General features: G+C 37.3%; 2 protein-coding genes across 6 annotated transcripts in view; one reads left to right on the top strand and one right to left on the bottom strand.

Annotated features, from left to right (window-relative positions):
- The window catches only part of KBTBD3 (kelch repeat and BTB domain containing 3), a 27943-nt gene extending 10135 nt beyond the window's left edge, over window positions 1-17808 (bottom strand). Inside the window, exons 1-4 of one of the 5 annotated variants that reach the window (XM_021926494.2) lie at window positions 17375-17486; window positions 16572-16772; window positions 11831-12241; window positions 1926-2170 (exon numbers count right to left, since the gene is read on the bottom strand). In XM_021926494.2, the coding sequence (XP_021782186.1) occupies window positions 1926-2158 (233 nt within the window). In that variant the 5' untranslated portion in view covers window positions 2159-2170; window positions 11831-12241; window positions 16572-16772; window positions 17375-17486. Of the gene's footprint in view, window positions 1-1925; window positions 2171-3505; window positions 3583-11830; window positions 12242-16571; window positions 16773-17374 lie in introns of those variants that run through there. The other 4 variants (XM_017948920.3, XM_003910630.5, XM_003910631.4 and 1 more) reach the window with 4 other exon arrangements.
- AASDHPPT (aminoadipate-semialdehyde dehydrogenase-phosphopantetheinyl transferase) overlaps window positions 17629-21648 on the top strand; it is a 21729-nt gene continuing 17709 nt past the window's right edge. The window contains exons 1-2 of the mRNA XM_009187192.4: window positions 17629-17963; window positions 19537-19762. Coding sequence (XP_009185456.3) covers window positions 17781-17963; window positions 19537-19762 — 409 coding nt within the window. The 5' untranslated portion in view covers window positions 17629-17780. The remainder of the gene's footprint in view (window positions 17964-19536; window positions 19763-21648) is intronic.

Genomic DNA, 21648 nt, shown 5'->3' with positions numbered 1-21648 from the left:
AACTATGATTACCTGAGAGAAGAAATACAAAGAATAGATGAAGGCATATAGTCAAATTAGGCAAACAGCTAGTTCAAGACTGTTGTAGGCTCCATGGCCCCAGTAAACTGTGCTGCAGTACTAAGCCATTGCTCCCAATTTCAAAGCAAGAGCCCCTACAGGAACAGGTGTTTAGCAGGAAGTATATATCAGTAAATTTATGTTTAAAAAAGTATATATCCGTAAATGTTTGTTGAATGAAATCTAGCTTGTAAGATTTACCCTAAAGGCAATAAGGGTGAGATCTAGTAAGATGGTGGTAAAAAAATAAGGGTTAAAATGAAGATTCAAAATAGTATAAATTAACTTGCATATAAAATATGCATCTTAGTATTTCTATATCTTAAACTTTATTTTTTTAATCGAGTTTATTGGAGATTTAAACCCTGCTTAATTCAAATTAAAATTGCTTTCATGAATGAACATAATGCAAAATATTGCTATTAAGATTTAAGTTTATTGTAATATAACCAGGAAGGCTGAAGATCAGGGTTTCACCAAAAGGGGCTTGTCTATTGACCAAGAAGCCTCACAGGATAGTACTACCTTGATACAATTAACACAGTAATTGCAAGGTAATGTGTCTGGCCCTTAACCTTGCAGAATCGGAAACCTGCTGTCATCATAGTGATTAGTGCAGTGTTAGGAATAGGACATTCTCTTTAGGGTGATCTACATGGGAAACCAAATTATATTCAGAAGGTTGCTTAGAATTAGAACAAGCTGAGTGCTTTTAAGAAATGCCTTATAGCTAAGAAGTACTTTTCCCTAATAAAAAGGTATCTTTGCTAAGGAGAGGATAAATTTTAAATCGGTTAGCGCCTCCTCTCCCCATAATACAAGAATACAACATAGGACTGAAATTTGCTTTTCTCTCAGAGTTATTTTCTTCAAATTTTGCTTCCATTTTTGTTCAACCTGTCATCTTCTTTTTCTAAAATAATACAATACAGGGATCCCCCAAACAAAGCTGACACCATAATAAATTTTTTTTTTTTGTCCCAGAGTATTTCAAGGGATTAATGTTCCAGAGAACTTTGGTAAATGCTGACCTGGGAAGACCTGTACTTTAAAAAAAGGTAGTCTTAAAGTCTCTCCTACTAAAAAATCATGGCTGGGTGCGGTGGCTCATGCCTATAATCCTAACACTTCCGGAAGCTGAGGCGGGTGGATCACGAGGTCAGGAGATCAAGACCATCCTGGTAAACACAGTGAAACTCTGTCTCTACTAAAAACACAAAAAATTAGCCGGGCGCGGTGGTGGGCGCCTGTAGTCCCAGCTACTCGGGAGGCTGAGGCAGGAGAAGGGCGCGAACCTGGGAAGCGGAGCTTGCAGTGAGTTGAGATCGCGCCACTGCACTCTAGCCTGGGCGACAGAGCGAGACTCCGTCTTAAAAAAAAAAAAATCATTAGGTAATCTTGGTTCTAATTAGGTTTTTTGTTTTTTATTTTGTTTCTTTGAGATGGAGTCTCGCTCTGTCGCCCAGGCTGGAGTGCAGTGGTGCGATCTCAGCTCACCCCAACCGCAGCCTCCTGGGTTCAAGCAATTCTTGTGCCTCAGGCTCCTGTGTAGCTGGGATTACAGGCACAGCCATTGCGCCCAGCTAATTTTTGCATTTTTAATAGAGACAGAGTTTCACCATGTTGGTCAGGCCGGTCTTGAAGTCCTGACTTCAGGTGATCTGCCTGCCTTGGCCTCTCAGAGTGCTGGGATTACAGGCGTGAGCCACCGTGCCCAGCCTAATTAGTTTTTTTGTTTTTGTTTTTTTTTTTTAAGAATTAAAAATTACTGTTGCATGTTCCTGTGGGGGAAAACTTGAGTCCAGTATAAAATAGAACCTAATTATCCAAATCATAAAATGTGAGGCATAGACAAGGTAAAGTACCTGAAAAAGTCACTGCATGCTGCTAACACACAACGATGACATGGGATTATTTCATCTTTCATAATTATTTTGAAATCATAAAAGACATTTTGTTCTCTAAAATTCTGTAGTACACTTAAGATTTTTTGTCCATGATCTTCTGACACAAGAAAGTTGTTTTTCTTCTCAGATGGAATTCCATTACAGGTGCTTCGTTGATTGAAACCATATGAATTATCCATAGCCAATTCCATATGTCCTTAGAACTAGAACAAAAAAAAAAATCACTGATGTAGTAGAGACCTAATGTAAGTTTCAGACTCCAAAATTTGCCCTCTTGATGTGAAATACATAAAAATAGCCACTAAGAAACATAATAAGACAGTAAAATTTGTTTTAAACATTTGTTTTCCTGACATTTAATATTAAATTCCTTTTGAATTTTCATAAATGTTGAGCTCATTGGAATAAAAGTATATTTTTCATAAGGGCTAACATTCAAGCCTATGTAACTGTGTTAAATAGCCAAATGTACAAGTTGTATAAATAGCTTATATAGGATTTCACTACATAATTAATATTATTATTATACATAAGAAGTGTTATTTCTAACATAATTATTGAGTATATGCCCAACACAATCCCCCTCTTTTCCAATCCATTCTCTTCTGGTAGCAAAGTAGCTGTTAAAATGCTGATCTTGGAGCATAAACTATATGCCTTCTGAGGTTAGACTTTTACAGGATAATTGGTTGAAAAAGATCAGTGTTAGATTGCATTAATTATTTATGGCTTTAGTAAAGAAGAAAAAGGCAAGCACTTTTCTAAGTTGGGCTATTTAAAAGTAGAAAGGAAAACCGCATATATCTTAATTAAGAAAGATTTTTTAAACATGAGGTCAGAAATCCAAGACAGGTAAAGATCAGATAATTGTGAGTATCTTGGAACTGCAAATTCAGCTCTAAACATAAAAGTTGCATTATCCAAAGCAAGGAAGTGGGAAACAGAAAGGAAAAGAGGATTGGGAACTTGGGGAGCCGGACAAATAGAAAACCTTGATTCTACATTTCTGTTCCAGTTATCACCCTAAAATGTAGGGGCTTAAGACAACAATTTATAATCTCTCATGCTCCTGTGAGTTGAGGTGATGCTTCTTGCTTGGGAGTTTTCATATAACTACAGGCAAATGGCAGCTGTGACTGAAGCCATCTGAAGGTCTGACTAGGTTACATGTCCAGTATGGTTTCCTCATTCACATTTCTTATGATTCAGCTGGGATGGCTAGAAGAGATGGGGATCTTTCTTCTTTTCTTGTTTTTTTCTGAGAACACTTCAATATTTATTGATTCATTTAAAAATAAGAAAAAAATTTATATAACTATATTCAATATATCTATTTAATATACACATTCATATATATCCATTTTATATACATGCCTTTGTATACAACTATATATAACTACAAAAATATATAAATGGATAACTAAAATAACTATTTTCCAAAACAAAAAAAAAAGTTTCTTGAGAAGGGTTACATTCTTTTATATTTTTGCAAATCTCTTTAACATCTGGCTTAATGGAAGACAACTAGATTCTCATACCTGCTTCTTTATTCAATCTTTTGTGAAATCATATACCATGTGGGCACACATCTACAACCATCTTATCTTCGACAAACCTGACAAAAACAAGCAATGGGGAAAGGATTCCCTATTTAATAAATGGTGTTGGGGAAACTGGCTAGCCATATGCAGAAAACTGAAACTGGACCCCTTCCTTACACCTTATACAAAAATTAACTCAAGATGGATTAGAGACTTAAATATAAAACCCAAAACCATAAAAACCCTAGAAGAAAACCTAGGCAATACCATTCAGGACATAGGCATGGGCAAAAATTTCATGACTAAAACACCAAAAGCAATTGCAACAAAAGCTAAAATTGACAAATGGGATCTAATTAAACTAAAGAGCTTCTGCATAGCAAAAGAAACTAGCAACAGAGTGAACAGGCAACCTACAGAATAGGAGAAAATTTTTGTAATCTACCCGTCTGAAAAAGGTCTAATATCCAGAATCTACAAGGAACTTAAACAGATTTGCCAGAAAAAAACAAAAAACCCCATCAAAAAGTGGGCAAAGGATACGAACAGACAACTCTCAAAAGAAGACAGTTATGTGGCCAACAAACATATGGAAAAAGCTCATCCTCACTGATCATTAGGGTTTTCTCTTTCTTAAAGCACCCTCTCCAAGTGGCTAGCTGGCGCTTCTTCACAGCATGACAGTCTCAGAGTGACTGGGCTTTTTGCATGAAGCTTGGTTCTCCCAGAGCAGGTGTTCCAAGAGGCCTAGGTGGAAGCTAGATACTGGAGAAGTAGTCTAAATTGTCCTACAGCATCAATTAAAGCTCCATTCCAGGACCAAGACAATTGACCATTGCACTATGCAATACAGTAACCATGAGCCATGTGTAGCTATTTAAATTACTTGTAAGTAAATACAACTAAAAATTCAGGTCCATCATTGCTCTAGCCACATTTATGTGGTCAGTCATATGTGGTGTGATGAGTGACAACTTGTTTGGGACAGAGTGCCCACATTTTTGGTTAAACATTACTTCTGGGTATGTCTGTGAGGGTGTTCCAGACGAGATTAAACACTTGAATTGGTAGACTGACTAAAGCAGATTGTCCTCCCCACTGTAGCTGTGCCTCATCCTGTCTGTTGAAGGTCTGAATAGAACAAAAGGCTGAATAAGAAATAACTCTTTCTTTCTGCCTGACTTCAAGCTGGAACTCAAACAGGAATTATACCACTAGCTCTCCTAAGTCTCCCGCTTGCTGACTGCAAATCTTGGGTCTTCTCAGCTTCCATAATCACATGAGCTAATTCCTTACAGTTTTTCTGTCTCTCTCCATATATATATACACACACATATATATAAAACGAACACATATACATATATATAGTAAAAATACCTATACATATGTATAGTACAAATACATATACATATATATGTGTGTGTGTATCTATATATATCCCTTTGGTTCTGTTTTTCTGAATAAGTCAGATTAATACATCTGCCTAGTGACTACTATATTAAACAAAGCAAATATAAAACATTCTCATCATCACAGAAAAGTTCCACTGGATAGCCATTATACTGTGTGGAAAAATAGCGTGCCTGTGTGAATGTGTGTGTGACTGTGGAGGTGTGTATGTGCCTGTGTGTGCAGGAGAAACTAATAGGTTGTAATTGGCAGTACTGCTGGAAATCTAAGTGACTTGTAGAAATCATTTTGTGTGTAGCGTTCTGAGTAACTGTGAATAGGGAGACATATTAAAAATGAGAGTGGGTATCATGGAGGAAGAGAGATAATGAAAGGCTTGGAGGTTAATTCTGAGGAAAAGGAACTAGAGAAAACAAAACCAATACCGATGGGTGAAGATGAGGGCAGAGAAAGAGAGCAAGAGAGACAGACAGTGCCAGATTGATTTATTATAAGCTCACATGATAATAGAGGCTAAGAAGTCCCAAGATCTATAACTAGGTAGCTGGATACCCAGGAGAGCTGACAGTACAGTTTCAGTACAAGTCCAAAGGCCTAAGAACCACAACAGCCAATGGTTTAAGTTTCAGTCCAAAAGTTGACAAGCTTAAGACCCAAGAGGAGTCAATTTTTCAATTTGAGTCCAATGGCAGGAAAAGACTGATGTATGTCCCAACTCAAATAGGCAGGATAAATTTCCTATTACTCAGTCTTTTATTCTATTCAATTCTTCATTTGATTGGATAAGGCCCACCACACAGGAAAATGTGATTTACTTGGTCTCCTGATTCACATGTGAATCTCATCCAGAAATATCCTTACAGACACATTCAGAATATCTGACCAAATGTCTGGTCACCAGATGGCCCAGTCAAGCTTATAAATGAAATCAACTAACATGACAGTTCAAGTCTTGACTTAACAATGTTGATAACATATGACCTAGGATGGAAAAAGAGTATTTCAAATTAGAGTGAGGCATAAAGACAATTATACATGGCTAATGTCCCAGGACTAATTCTTTACCTCACAAGGCATCTTCATAAGTCACTTATAAGACTGTTTTTAAAACTACGCATGTTTTATCTCCTTTTCTAATATTTATAAAATACACAGATGTGACATATTAGCTTGTATAAAAATCATATATCTTCCCAAGAGTATGATATAATGTTGTTAAATAAGATGGCTATTAGCCTGAGATTACCTCCATAACAAGGCCTCTTATGTAAGAGAACTGAAACTTAACTTGGAAACATTTATTGTAACTGACTTAAAAACCAAAAACAAGCCTTAGCCAATCACAGTCAACCAACCTACTGGTTACAAATAGAGAATTTCCATCAGACAATATCCAAATAAGGCAAATGCCTAGCTGTAGTCAATCAGGTAATTTCTCTACTTTGTTTCCATGTTCAACCTATAAAAGCTTGCTGGTCACACTGCTGGAGTAGAGCTCTCTGAACCTCTTTCAGTTTTGAATGCTACCTGATTCATGAATTGCTCTTTGCTCAAACTCTGTTAAATTGTATTTGTCTAAAGCTTTTCTTTTAACAAAGTGAAATGAAAGAAAAAGGAGGGCATTAGAATCAGGCTTGAGTTCTAACGCTGGTTCACCATTTAGTTGTGATACATTTGAGGCAAATAACTTCTAATTTTTTATTATTATTTTCATCATCTGTAAAATGCAGATAAACTGTATCTATCTAGTTGTGTTGTTGAGAATATTTTTAAAAAACACATAATTGGCTGGGTGCAGTGGCTCACACCTGTAATCCCAGCACTTTGGGAGGCCAAGGTGGGTGGACCACATGGTCAAGAGATTGAGACCATCCTGGCCAACACGGGGAAACCCCATCTCTGATAAAAATGCAAAAGTTAGCTGGGTATGGTGGCGCACACCTGTAGTCCCAGCTACCTGAGAGGCTAAGGCAGGAGAATCGCTTGAACCCGGAAGATAAAGGTAAAGGTTGCAGTGGGCCGAGATCGCACCACTGCACTCCAGCCTGGTGACAGAGATTCCGTCTCAAAAACAAAAACAAAAACAAAACAAAACAACAACAACAAAAGTAATTTAGCATATAATGTGTGTCAAATAAGTGGAAATTAAGGCTTATTTTCTAAGAAATTTAACAGAAAAGAAAAGAAAATCATTTAATTGACAATAAGTTTACACTTATAAAATGGTGGAGGAAGGAACAAGAGAAGCAGCTGGGTGTGGTGGTGGGCACCTGGGGTGGTGGGCTCCAAGCTACTTGGGAGGCTGAGGCAGGAGAATTACTTGAACCCAGGAGGCAGAGGTTGCAGTGAGCTGAGATCGCACCACTTTACTATAGCCTGGGCGCCAAGAGCAAAACTCCGTCTAAAACAAAAAAGCTATTTAAAGAAATAACATTTATAAATTATTATAGCTAAATCAAAATTAAATTCTAAAAAAAAGTTCAAGTAAGCCACAGGAGATAGAAAAAAAAAAACAGAAATAAAAACAGAATAAACAGAAAACAGAAAATAAATTACAGACTTCAATACTGACATAATAATAATTGCACAAAATGTAAGTGGTCTACATACACTAATTAAAAGACAGATTACCAGAGCAGATTAAAAAGTGACCCAACTTTATGCTTCCTACAAGTAAACTGACTTCAAATATAATAAGTAGGTTAAAGGTAAAAGGATAGGAAAAGATATACTATCCAAGCATTAATTAAAATAAAGCAGGCATGGCAATACAATTACAAGATAAAGCAGACTTGAGCAAGGGAAAGGAATGTTATGTAATGTCCATCCACCACCAAGAATACTAGCAATCAAAAATCTATATGCACCAAATGATACAGCTGTAAAATATGTGAAGTAAAAACTGATAAAACTGAAAAAAAAAAAAAGACAAATCCACTATTATAGCTGGAGACTTCAACACTCTTCTCTCTAAAAGTAATAGAACTAGACAAGAAGTCAGTAAGCATATAGAGCTCAACAACACCATCAATCAACAGAATCTAATCAACATTTATAGAAAACTCCACCTAACAACAGCAGAATACATATTCTTTCCCAGTGCTCATGGAACATATATCTAGATTGACCATATCCTGTCCCATAAAACAAACTTCAAATTATTTAAAAGAATTGGAATCACACAGATTATATTCTTTCACCACAATGAAATCAAACCAGAAATCAGTAACAAAAAGATAACATAAACATCTCCACGCACTTGGAAACATAATAACACACTTCTAAATAATCCATGCATCAAAGAGAAAGTTTCAAGTGTAATTTAAAAGATACATTGAACTGAATAAAAACTAAAATACAATATATCAAAATGTGTATGATGCGGCTAAAATAGTGCTGAGAGGAAAATTTTTAGCGTTAAGTGCTTACTTTACTACAACTCACCCAATATGAAACATATAATTTGAACAGCCCTGTAACCATTAAGGAAATTAAATTTACCAAAAGTTTAAAGAAGAATACCAGTTCTACACAACTTCTTCAAGAAAACAGAAGCAGAGGGAAGATTCCCAACTAATTTTATGAAGTGAGTATTATTGTGGTACTCCAGACAAAGACAGTACCCAAAACAAACAAACAAAAACCAAAACCCCATACTATGGACCAATATACTTCACAAATATAGATGCAAAAATCATTTAAAAATGTTAGCAAAAAAATTCAGCAATATATAAAAGGCATTATACACTATGGCTAAGTAAGTTTATTCAAGGATGTAAGGCTGAAAAGTATTTGAATACCAATTAGTGTAATTTATCCTATTAGGCAGCTAAAGAAGAAAAACCACAAGACCATATCAATTGATGCATAAAAACTGTTTGAAAAAATACAACACCCAGTTATGGGAAAAACTCTTAGCAAAAGAGAAAGAGAGGGGGAAAGTTCCCCCTTCTCAACTTAGTAGAGAAAATCTACAAAAATCCTATAGATAACACTATGCTAAATTATGGAATGCCTTCCCCCTAATATGAGGAAAACAGCAAGGATGTCCACCCTTACCACTGCTATTCATCAAAGTTCACACTTATTTAGAAATGTATTATTCAGTTTCCAAGGGAATGTAAGCTCTAGCAAGCACACTAAAACAAGAAAATTCAATAAAAGGCATATACATTGGAAAGGAAGAAACAAAACTGCCTCTATTTGCAAATTCCGAGATAGCCTATATAGAAAATCCAAAGGAATCTACAAGAAAAAAACCTCATAGAACTAACCAGCAAGTTCAGCAATGCCACAGGACACAAGAGCATCACAAAAAAATCAATCATATTTCTATATACCAGCAAAAAACACATAGAAACAAAAATTAAAACAAAAACAAAAATTAAAAGTATAACAGTTCAAAAAAAATAAGTGAAAGAAATACGTATAAATCTAACAAAACATGCACAGGACTTGTATGCTGAAAAATATAAAATGCTAAAAAAATCAAAGAAGACTAAAATGGAAAGACATGCCATGTCTGCAAATTGGAAAAGTCAACTTAATAAAGATGTCCCCTTAATTCCCCCTAAACTGATATAAAGGTTTAACACATTTTTTATCAAAATCCTGGCACAATTTTTTGTATATACAGATGAGATTACTGTAAAATTTACATGGAATGATAAAGAAAATAGAATATCTAACACAACTAAAAAGAATAAGAATGAGGGAAGTATCAGTCTACCTGATTTCAAGACTTACTATAGTTATGATAATCAATACTGTGTAATATTAGTGAAAGGAGAGACACATAGATCAGTGGAATGCAATACACAATTGAGAAATAGCCCCACACAGTATAGCCAAGTGACTTTTGACAAAGGTGCGAATGCAATTCAATGGAAGAAAAAGAATCTTTTTTAACAAAAAATGCTGAAGAAAATGGATATCCACAGACAACTTTACTTTATGTAAAAATTAAAACAGTTGATAGATTTAAACGTAAAATATAAACTTTTTAGAGGCAAATACAGAAGAAAATCTTTGTAACCAGGGTCTCATTTAATGAGCTCTTAGACATCAAAAGCACAACACATAAATGAAAAAAATTACTAGATTGGACTTTATATCAAAATTATATTTTTCCTCTGTGAAAGTCCCTTTATTTAACAGGATGAAAAGACAAGCTATGAGCCAGGAAAAAAAATTGCAAACTGAATCTGATAAAGAAATAATATATAAAGAAATCTGAAAACTTACCAGTAAAAACACCAAATAATTCAATTTAAAAAATGCGCAAAAGGCACAAAGAGATATTTCACCAAAGAGAATATACAGATGGCAAATAAGCACATGAAAAGATGTTCAACATCATTAGTCATTATGAAAATGGAAATTAAGACTGCAATGAAATATCCCTACCCATCTATCAAAATAGCTAAAATAAAATATAATGACAACACCAAATATTTGAGGGCTTGCAGAGACACTGAATCACCCATACACTGCTGGCAGAAATAGTCTGGCAGTTTCTTAAAAAAACTAAACATACACATACCATGTTACCCAACAATCATGCTGCTGACCATTAGAAAGAAAAGCTTATGTGTACACAATAGCCTCTACATGTTTCATAATGCTTCATTTGTATAGCCAAAAGCTGAGGGCAACCAAAATGTTGCACAATAGGTGAAAGAGTAAACAAATCATGGTACATCCATACCATGGAATACTACTCACCATTAAAAAGGGACAAAGTTTGATACACACAATTTAGATAGGTTACAGCAATCTGCACATGTGAGAAAATTACAAGAAACTACACACAAACATTGTACCAATGTCAAATTCCTGGTTTTGATCTTTTACTATTATTATATATGTACCCATTTGGGGAAACTGGGTGAAGGGTACATGGAAATTTTATCTTTACAACTTGTTGTGTAATTATTTTAAGAGATTAAAAGATAGCAAAAGATCAATTCAGAAACTATTTTGATGTTCCAGCTTTCTTCTTGCTCAAACATAGAAAATGCAAATAAAACATAATTTTTTAATTGGTATGAAATCATTCCTCTGTATTTTAAAATAAGTAGGAAATAAAATAGGAAAAAGGTAACTAAATGAGATACTTCCAAAAGAATAAAAACTATATTTCTGCATAGTGGCATAGGTCTTGAGAATATCAATTTTTAAGACTCTAACCACAAACACTTTTTAATTAACTTTATTGTCATGAAAATCACGTATGTAATTTAGATCCTATGTTGGATTAAGTCTATTGCAAGCCTCATGGTTCATGAATAAGTGGACCACATGATGTAAACACAAAGTTATTTTTATTCCTATAAATAGTAACAAAAACAAGTTTTACTAGAAAATTTCAAGTATCCTAAAATAATGTATAAGAATCATACAAACCTATTCACTTTCGTAACACCGTTTTAAAAAGTCTGCCGGCCGGGTGTGGTGGCTTACGCCTGTAATCCCAGCACTTTGGGAGGCCGAGGCGGGTGGATCACAAGGTCAGGAGATTGAGACCATCCTGGCTAACATGGTGAAACCCCATCTCTAGTAAAAATACAAAAAATTAGCTGGGCGTGGTGGTGGGCGCCTGTAGTCCCAGCTACCTGGGAGGCTGAGACAGGAGAATGGCATGAACCTGGGAGGTGGAGCTTGCAGTGAGCCAAGATCGCGCCACTGCCCTCCAGCCTGGGTGACAGAGCGAGACTCCATCTCAAAAAGAAGAAGAAGAAAAAAAAAGTCTGCCATATACATTCTACACAGAATAATAAATCCAAGGAGCTGAATATTTCCATTTCTTAAATTTCATTTGAGTAAATCCTACTTGTATAAGTGTATTTTGCAAATAACAAAGAATATGGCATTTGGAACTAGAGAAATAGTCCTAAATGGTTCATCACTTACTAGTGATTCCTACTTAGTAGTGATTCCTACTTAGGCTCTCTGAGGCTTTGACTTCCTCATCTGCAAAGTGGACACATCTATGACACTGGACTGTTGTGAGACTTAAATGATACAATGAATATTAAGTTAATACTGTCAAATTATATGTAAATAATAATTAAAATCAATAACATTATTAACTGTTAAACAATTCTCAATTCTTGGCAAAAGATTTATAAGGCAATTATTTTTCTTCAAATATTCTTCAAAATCAATTACGTTATTTCGTTGCTTTTAAGACACAAAGTTTTTCACACTTATCTGAAACTGACAGGCATCTTATAATCACTCTGGTTGGGTAGTAGTCATGACATATTTGTCATTACATGCGTATTAAATTTGAAGAATGGATATCAGTATGTTGGAGAAAACCTTGGAGATAATAATGGACATTGGTTTAAGAAATGATATATCACTAATGCTCTAAACAGAGAATGATATTGTAAAAATAAAATATGGACACAGAGACTCTGAGTTGAAAATCAATGAAAAGACACTTTGAATGTTAAGAAGTTTTAGGAATGCCTCAGCCAATTAATTTTGCTTATATTGTTCTTTGTATGTAGGTGCAAGGGTATTATACGATTTTTTAAAAAGAGGGCTCTTTGCATAAGTAGAAAAAATTCTTAGTGATAAAGAGTTGTGTCATAGTTGGCATTTTTCTTAGTAGTATATAAAATAATAGTGTACTTTATAAGATTGCACCCCAGCTTCAATGAAACACCTTCCTGCCCAAAATGCTGACTCAATTTTTAAAATGATTCTGTTATCCTTTTTTTAAAAGGCTTTCATTAAAATTTGATTTAAATAATTGAATAAAGGTACAAGAGTCAAGCCTAAGAATGAAGCCTTTGATAAAAAGTAATGACAAAAATCATGTGCCACTTAATAAAAGTAGAACATTAAACTAAAGCTGTGCTCTGCCTGATCTGAGCTTTGACTGGGTCCTGCAGTGATCTTAGTTTGGTCACTGATGTTTCAATATACAGCATGATTTCTGGCCTAGTCTAGTAAATATTTATTATAGATGCTAACTATATGACAAGCACCGAATTAGGCACTAGAGTTAAAGAGAGAATAAAAGACAGACATGGTTCCTGCTTTTTTGCTGTCCAGTATCTGGTGAAGACGACATAATAAATAAGGTACGCAAATAAATAATTATAAATTTTTATAAGTATCGTGAAGCCACAAGTAGGAAGTGGAAATAAACAATGGGGGCATTCAATTTCAGACAATAACAAAAGGGGTAAGAGGGAACATTTATATAGTGCTTATTATGTGCCATGCTTTGTACTACGTTTTTTGTTTGTTTGTTTGGCCTTGCTGTGTTACCTAGGATGGAGGGCAGTGGCAGGATCACAGCTCACTGAAGCTTCAGCCTCCTGGGCTCAAGCAGTCCTCCCACTTCATCCTCCTGAGTAGCTGGGATTACAGGTGTGCATTAGCACACCCAGTTTTTTTTATTTGTTTGTTTGTTTGTTTTTTGGTTTTTGGGTTTTTTTAGAGATGGGATCTCACTATGTTACCCAGGTTGGTTTCAAACTCCTGGCCTTAAGTGATCCTCATGCTTCAGCCTCCCAAAATGCTGTTGACTACAGGCATGAGCCACCATGCCTGGCCCAATGCTATATGTTTTACACATACTCTTTTAATCTTCGAAAAAACTGGATAAAATAGATACTTATCTTCACTTTACAAACAGAGAAAATGGGCTTTGATAATTTAAGTAATTTGGCTAAGATCTTATAGCAAGCAAGCAGGGAGTTGGTAAGTGAACTCAGTTTGGCTTGAGAGTCCTTGCCTTCAGCCACTACAATACTAGGGAGAGGCTTTCTGAAGTGTCATTTGAGAACTGAATGATAGGAAGGTAAGGGATTAGTGGCGGAAATCACATATAAAGCCCTACAGAGGGAAAGGAGTCCTTCAGTTTTAGGAAATAATTAGGTGGCCAGTGTGGCTGGAGTAGCTAATGAAAGCAAGAGGGTCAGGAGATAGGGCTGCAGAAGGCAGTTGCTACCTCAGTCAGGATCCAATGGGTCACGGGAGCTGGGCTTTATTCTAAGTGAAATAGGAATGACTGATCACTTTAAATTGGACAGTGACATAACATCATTTTTTAAAAAAATATTTTTCTAGCTAATATGTCAAGAATGAATTGAAAGGAAGAGAAGTAGGGTCTAAGTCATTCATTTATTCAACAAATATTGGATAGCTTATGGAGTAACAAATATTGTGGCAGGCACTATTCTAGATACTAGAAATACAGCTAAAAACAACACAGACAAGGTCCTCTACGATAGAGTCTACTTTAGAATGGTGAACACCTGCCCCCCCGCGCGCACACACACACCCCCTTCCTTCTTATACATTAAGAGTTTCTCCCACCCTACTGGACATTTTCCATTAGCATGCAAATTCTAGTATCTTCCATCTTTAAACAAACATCAAACAAAAATCTATCCTTTGACCTTTTATTCCTCCAGCTACCATTCCATTTTTCTACTTCCGAAATCCAGAAAAACTTTAAAGGACACTCTGTGGTAGCGTCACCTCCAGTTATCATCTCAACTCACTACAATAAAATTCCTTTTACTCCATTAAAACTGCCCGTGTCAATGTCACCACACTACCATCTTGAAGCTAAATTCTCACTTCTCTTTCCTCATCTTCTTTCACCTCTTAGGAATATTCACACTGTTAACTAGTCCTTGAAACACTCGTCTTTTTAGTTTCTATGCCACAACATTCTTCAGGTTTCCTACCTTACTGGCCTCTCCTTCTCAGTCTAATTAGAGGGCAATATAACATGAGAATTAAGGGCATGGATTTCTAGATTTAGCTCTGAAAGCAGGTTGTGCTTATGGCATGGAAGACATTGGAAAAGAGTGCTCCCCTTTCTCAGGCAGGCTGGAAAACTGATTAGTATTTCAGATGAAAAATGATGGTGGGTTATACTTGATTGTTAACAGTGGGAATAAAGAGAAACAAATGGATTTAGCTGTATTTTAGAAGTAAAACCAAAAACACTTGGAGATGGATTAGATATAGGGAATCAAAGAAAAGCAGCATCATGGTTTCTTCCTTGAGCAACTGGTAGAATTATGGAGCTATTCAAATAAGTCTTGGGGGAAAAAAAAAGTGTTTCAGGTAGAATAAAGTTTGTGACCCAATAAAAAGTTAGTGAATACATCTAAAAAACACCTAGACTTAGAGATGACTCATATAATGCTTTTGTATTGATATTAATACCTGGAAGAGGTTATGTCACACATAGGATCCTGTGTGACCAAAGTCACACAGACAATTGGTGGTAGAGCTGGAAATAGAATACGAATCCCTCAGAATCCTGCTAAGAAGCCACAGATCGGCACCAAGCAAGATGATCATTCTAGACTGAGTGAGCCCCTATTACTTTAGTCCTCTTCTTCCCCTGACCAATGCAATAAAAAATATTTTAATAAAATTGTTGGGTTCGTTTAATACAGTTAAGCAAGTTATAAACTGCATATTTACATTTCCTTAATAAAAGTGAGGGAAGTAAAGGCAGATAGAATATAAAAAGCAGTAATAAATCTATTGTGGAGTCATTAATAATATTTACTCATGTACACTATTTGTAAAAGGTATACATGACATTCCCTCTCAAGTACTGTACATTCTATTTTGCAAGATAACACACATGCAAATAATTCAGGACAATAGGAGAGGTGTCATAAGGCAATACTAGAATAACTGCCAAATGAATTATATAAACAATACTGTTTTGGAAAAAGGTACTCTGAAGTAGGCCCTAAGAGAAGGTTTAAGCTAAGTTCTGGAGAATTTTTAAAAGCACACAGGGAAGGGGATTCAACAAACCTACAAAATATGTTCACGAGGGTAATAGGTTTGGGGCTGAGGTTTGGAAGTGGGAAGAGTGAGCTATTTTACACTGGGTGAACGAAGACATTCTGTTTGGTATGACATTTGGGCCTGAATGATACAGAGGAAACAAGGAATGTGATAATGGGAGAAGGGGAGAATATTCTACATTCTAGACCAAGTACAAATAATCCCTAAATTACTGTCTGTGTATTAGGCTCCATAGATGTAATACACAGAGCTCTTGTTCGATGGTAAAATAATGGGATATGAATTCCTAAATTTAAACAAATTCTCTTTCTGAGCTCATTGTCTCCATCAGTAATAACTAGTACACAGAACATGCACAATAACGTACACAGAAGTGTTTGGAAACAGAAACTTAATGTACCAAACTTACAAAAATCAGTTTAAAATGACAGGAAGGAAAAGTTATATGATTCTTAGTTAAAAATGGAGAAGTGAGTTATGATCATTGCTGATATGGGTATTAGTATTATTTACATATCTTTACACTGTCTCTTATTTTACTTTTTATGCATATGATTTATTTGCTTTACCAGACTGTAAGCTCCCTGCAGCTGGTAACCAGATTTTCAATATGGCAGCTGACACAGGCTTTTGGTTAGCTAAGATGATATATTAAGCCAATAATTCATTTTACTGTCCTTTGGGGATCTGAATTTGTGTGTGTGCTCAGAATCCCATCTACTTTCGAGGGATTTGGGGGGCTTATGATATCACGAAAAGTTAATGAAGACAAGTATAGATAAAAACATAATAGAACCCATCTTAAATAGGACAGAAATCATAGGCAGGTAATTGTGTTAATTAGTACCGCTGGCCTTTGGCAGATATTTCCGGGCAGTCAGAGGAAGAAGGAAATCGGCTGAATCCCGCAGTACTGCACTTTAATCGACCTCCAGGTAGTCATTTACAGTCATCTGCAGAGACCAACTTTTCCCTGGACCAAAACCTGCAGGGCACTTGGATCGCGTGGGCTTTCATACGAGAGTCAACAACAGCCTACACGGAACAACTAAGGAAACAGACATACATCAATATGACCCTTCGCAAAGTCTGAGAAAATAACTGAGTAAAGTTATTTACTTGTTTCTGCGGCTAGAGCAAGGACCTCTTGTCATGATGGAAACACTGATGCCTCAACAATGGAATCCTGTTTTCTCGCTAGGGCTGTAGCCCAGGCTTGGCAATAGCAAAACAGCACCTGGGTCGCTTCATCGCCCCAAATAAAAAGCCAGCATTAGCCCAGCTGCTCGCTGGCAGCCTCTGATTCAGGCGGGGTCGGAGTCCCGCACTGGGGGTAGTGCCTCGGCTCGGCCTTCGGAGGGAGGGTTTCAGGTTGGCTGCTGCTAAGGGTCGGGAACATACTGTGTGAGGGTGGGTGTTAGGCCGATGGGGATGGGGGTAGGGAAAGAAGCAACTCAGGGCTGCCGCGTTGCACAACTCCAGGGGGCACCACTGCAGACCCCCTCCTAGATGTGGAAATCTCTCGTGCCCCGTACACGAAGCAGCTGAAGCCAAGGACATTCTCTTCTCTGTGGGCCACAGGGGCCAACCCAGACCCCGAGAATAAAGGCTACCATCCCACTCCTCCCTCAGACCCCGGAGCTCACCCACCTGCAACTGCAGTCTCCGAAATCTCCACCCCAGTCTCCCTGCCTCCAGAGGACTGGTTGCGATTGGCCTGCACCGCTGTCCCGTCAACTCTTCCGCAAGTGTGAGTGGCGTAACTGCCGGGCTCTTGGCCTTGGTCCCGCCCTTCGCTCTCCTCCGAAGCCACGCCTACGTGACGTCATACAATACCGCAAAGCGCAGAGCTGATCTCCGTCTCCGCCCCCAGCTGCTTTCTCCGAGAGGAGGTGGCTGAGTTGGGGGCGGGCTGGGAGGGCTGTCGGTGGGCCACGTGCCCATCTGCGTAGCGACGTCCCGCCCCCTGCGCACGGACGCCGGGAAGAAGGGGGTGGGGCCACGTTTGCGACCCCGCCATCAGGCCGGAGGTAACGGCGAGGTCCGCTTGCGGTGTATGGTTTTCCCTGCCAAACGGTTCTGCTTGGTGCCATCCATGGAGGGCGTGCGCTGGGCCTTTTCCTGCGGCACTTGGCTGCCTAGCCGAGCCGAATGGCTGCTGGCAGTGCGATCGATTCAGCCCGAGGAGAAGGAGCGCATTGGCCAGTTCGTCTTTGCCCGGGACGCTAAGGCAGCCATGGTACTACAGGTCTTTTTTGGTATTTACAGCCTAGGAAGCAGATGTTGGGGGAGGCGGGCCGGGCTGTGGAGACCCCACACTCCCGCGCTGGCGGCGACCTTCTCGCTGTGGAGCCCGTGGCCGGTCCGGGCGACAGCAGCCGGCGCTGCGGAGTTGCGGGCGACGCACGGCCTGGTTTCCACGGCCTTTGTAACCGCCTCGGAGGCCGCGATGGCTGTAAAAATTCTTTCTTTTCCCCTGTTATTTCAAATGGAGACCCTCCTAAACTGTGAAATAAGTGTAAGGGAGGCCGACAAAATTGTGTTTTTCTGTAATGAATGTTTTCATGTCTTTATCTTTAAATGTTATTTTTTTTCTTTGCGTGGGTTCATAACCCATGCTTATTCTGCCTGTTAAATATCCCACCATTCTCCGAGGACTCCCTGCACGTGGTAGGCCCTAGAAATTATTGACAGTATGATATAGTTCGTAGCCCTGCGCTTCACGGGATTGAAGCCAATGAACCTGAAGCCGGAGAGGATACCTTCCTCACTAGATGCCATGGGAAACAGTATTTTACGTAGATTTATTTTAGCTATTATTTTGAAGCAACAAATGGAAAACGGGATTTCCAAACAAATAATCTCTACAATATGGTGCAATTTGAAACAACCGTGAATTACCATCATTTAAAAGACAGTCCTTTCTTAAAAATGTCCCATATTGAAACACCTTTCTGTTTGAAATGTTGACTAGTTGATAATTATAAGGCACATTGGTGAAAATTTTTTACACTTATAATTTGTAAGGAATTGTGAAATGAACTACTTTTAAAAGCCTGCAGTTTTTAAAAGTCAGTGTTAGAATTGAAGAAGAAAAAAACCTGAAAGATATTTTTAAAAATACATACTTTGTCATCTTATATTCTTGCTTTGTGTGTGTGTGTGTGTGTTTTTAGTAATTATTTAAAAAATAATATTTGGAGGTGGGAGAGAGCAGAACAAGATAGGTCATGCCTTGCTAATCGTTGAAGCTGGGTGATCAATATATGGGATCTAGAAATACATATGCGCAGATGTAGATACAGGACGGCTATCACTGCAGAGTTGTTTATGACAGCAAGTCTAGAGCCAGCCTAAAATGTCCAATAAAGGGGAAATAATATTATGAAATATGCTACAGTTAAAACTGCATGGACCAGACGGATGTGTACAGACATAAAATAATTCCCAATACTTATAAATTTAAAAGCTTATATGTGGCAGAATACTACATAAGTATAATCTCATGTTTGTGTTTATATGTAGAGTTAGCAAAAACATGTAAATGCACATATATTTAAATCCAGAAGAGACTGACAGGATGCCAGCTGTTAACTTTGGTCGCTAGCAAAGGAGAGGGAATTGTTAGGGCGGGCTTTAACTTGTTATCTACTTAAGCATTGGTTAAGTTTAAATTAACGTGTGTTTAATCCTTATTTTGAAAAGTTTTAAAAATGAAAATTTTAGAAACCAAAAAAAAATACTTTTACACGTAGTGTGGTTGTATCTTTGGCAGACATCAGTACATACCAAATGTTTTATGTACTTAACAGGCTGGTCGTCTCATGATAAGGAAATTGGTTGCAGAGAAATTGAATATCCCTTGGAATCATATTCGTTTGCAAAGAACTGCAAAAGGAAAGCCAGTTCTTGCAAAGGACTCATCGAATCCTTACCCGAATTTCAACTTTAACATCTCTCATCAAGGGGACTATGCGGTGCTTGCTGCTGAGCCTGAGCTGCAAGTTGGGATTGATATAATGAAGACTAGTTTTCCAGGTAACATTTCATTTTTGTAGTACAGCAGTTAAATGTCTTGATGCCTCAGTTCTTACCTATTGAGTAATCTCAGGCCAGGAAATGTATTAGAGATATTTAAGTTTAGAGAAAATGTGCTTAGTACACAAAGGTAATGGAGAGCATAAGTCTGAAAAGGGTATATTTCCATGCCTATTTACAGACTTACAAATAAATAATAGATTATCTATTACTGGTGATCCATATAATACTTTGCCTAGAGGTAAAGTGAAATTCTTTTTGAATTGTGCTTCAACTTATTTCACTTAAACATTAACCACAATTTTTCAGTCAAATTGTTAGTTTTTTAAAAAAGAATCTCAATCGTAAAGTGCATTGTAGTCCTTATGTAGAGATAACATATGCAGTTGACCCGTGAACAACACAAGTTTGAACTGCATGGGTCTACTCCTGGGAATATTTTTCAGTAGTTGGCCCTCTGTACCCGCAGATTCTGCATCCACAAACAAACGCATATCAAGATTCAGTATTTGTGGGATATGAAACCTGAGGATATAGAGGGCTGACTTCATATATGCGGGTTCCACAGGGCCGCATGCGCAAATTTTGGTATCTGAGGAGGGTCCTGGAACCAGTCCCCAGTGGATACCAACGGGAGACTCTTTGTTCTGTATCTAAATACAGCTCTTTTTAGCCCATTTATGCAAGTAAAAATGAGGAGCAAACATTATTAAAATAGTTAAGTTGCTTATATATTGCCTTAGAAATTTGTTACTGGTGGCTTTAAGGACCACTAACATTTGTGGTGACGTTGAATGTACACCCAGGCAATTTAATACATACTAAATACAGGTTCTCTTAATTACTGTACACTTGTCGTCGTCATATTTAATGAACACTTAACCATGTGCCATGGCATTTTACATAGAGCTTTAGATATCTTCTGTGATTTAATTCTCTCAACTGTCCTATGATGCATATACTGCTATTTTTACAGAAGATAAGTAACAGGCTAAGAAGAAACCTTTTAATAAAAGAAGCCACATCTTCCTAATTTCATAGTAAAACTGTCTAATCTCCATACTGCCTGCACTATATGTGGTTTGAATATGTGGCTCTCTCAGTCTGTGAGGCTTGTATTAATTTTCTCTCACTCCCATTTCTGCATAGATAACTCCTATTTACTTGGTAGATTTCACCTTAACTTTACTTTAGGGAAGCTTTGTGAGCCTTCAATCTAAGCTAGGTTCTTTTGTTGTAGGCTCTCATAAAATGTATTTTCCTTATTCCAGTAATGTGTCTCAGTTGATTATTCATCAGGATGGTTGATTATCTTTTCCTGGTACTTAAAAGCTGTGTGAGAGCAAGAACCATGTTAGCTGCATCAGAGTTTAATCACTATCACATCTCTTAGTACCTTGCCTAGTATATAATAGTAAAATATTTGTCAAATGAATGAACAAACACTGTGCTGTTGTAGGCTTCAGTGTAGCTGTGAATCTCTTCTCCCTTTTGCTTTTATTGTCCTTACCTTGCATTTTCCTACTAGCTACTCTTTCTCTTAGGTACTCATAAACCTTTCCAGTATAACTCTATTCTCAGGTTTGCTCAGAACAAGGCCCTACTAGTGATTTTGGAAACCTTGTGACAGATTGTTGATCTGATTCCCTGGATAAGGTTCAAGGAATTTTGTTTAACCTCCTGAAATTGTTTGCTACATTTTGTATGATGTGTACATGTGCATTTTTCTTAGGAAAGGATCTGGTATTCAACAGGGATACAGGTGGCTTACTCTAAAAAAATTGCTGCCATAGAAGATTCTTAGCATGGGAATTAGCCCATATATTCTTATAGCTTTCTGCTGTCATTATAGGAATTTTTTCTAAAATCAGACATGGAAAGGCCAT

The sequence above is a fragment of the Papio anubis genome, chromosome 12 (genome assembly GCF_008728515.1).
Source record: "Papio anubis isolate 15944 chromosome 12, Panubis1.0, whole genome shotgun sequence".
In the NCBI taxonomy this organism is placed as follows: Eukaryota; Metazoa; Chordata; class Mammalia; order Primates; family Cercopithecidae; genus Papio; species Papio anubis.
This window is presented reverse-complemented; position numbering and strand designations above follow the sequence as displayed.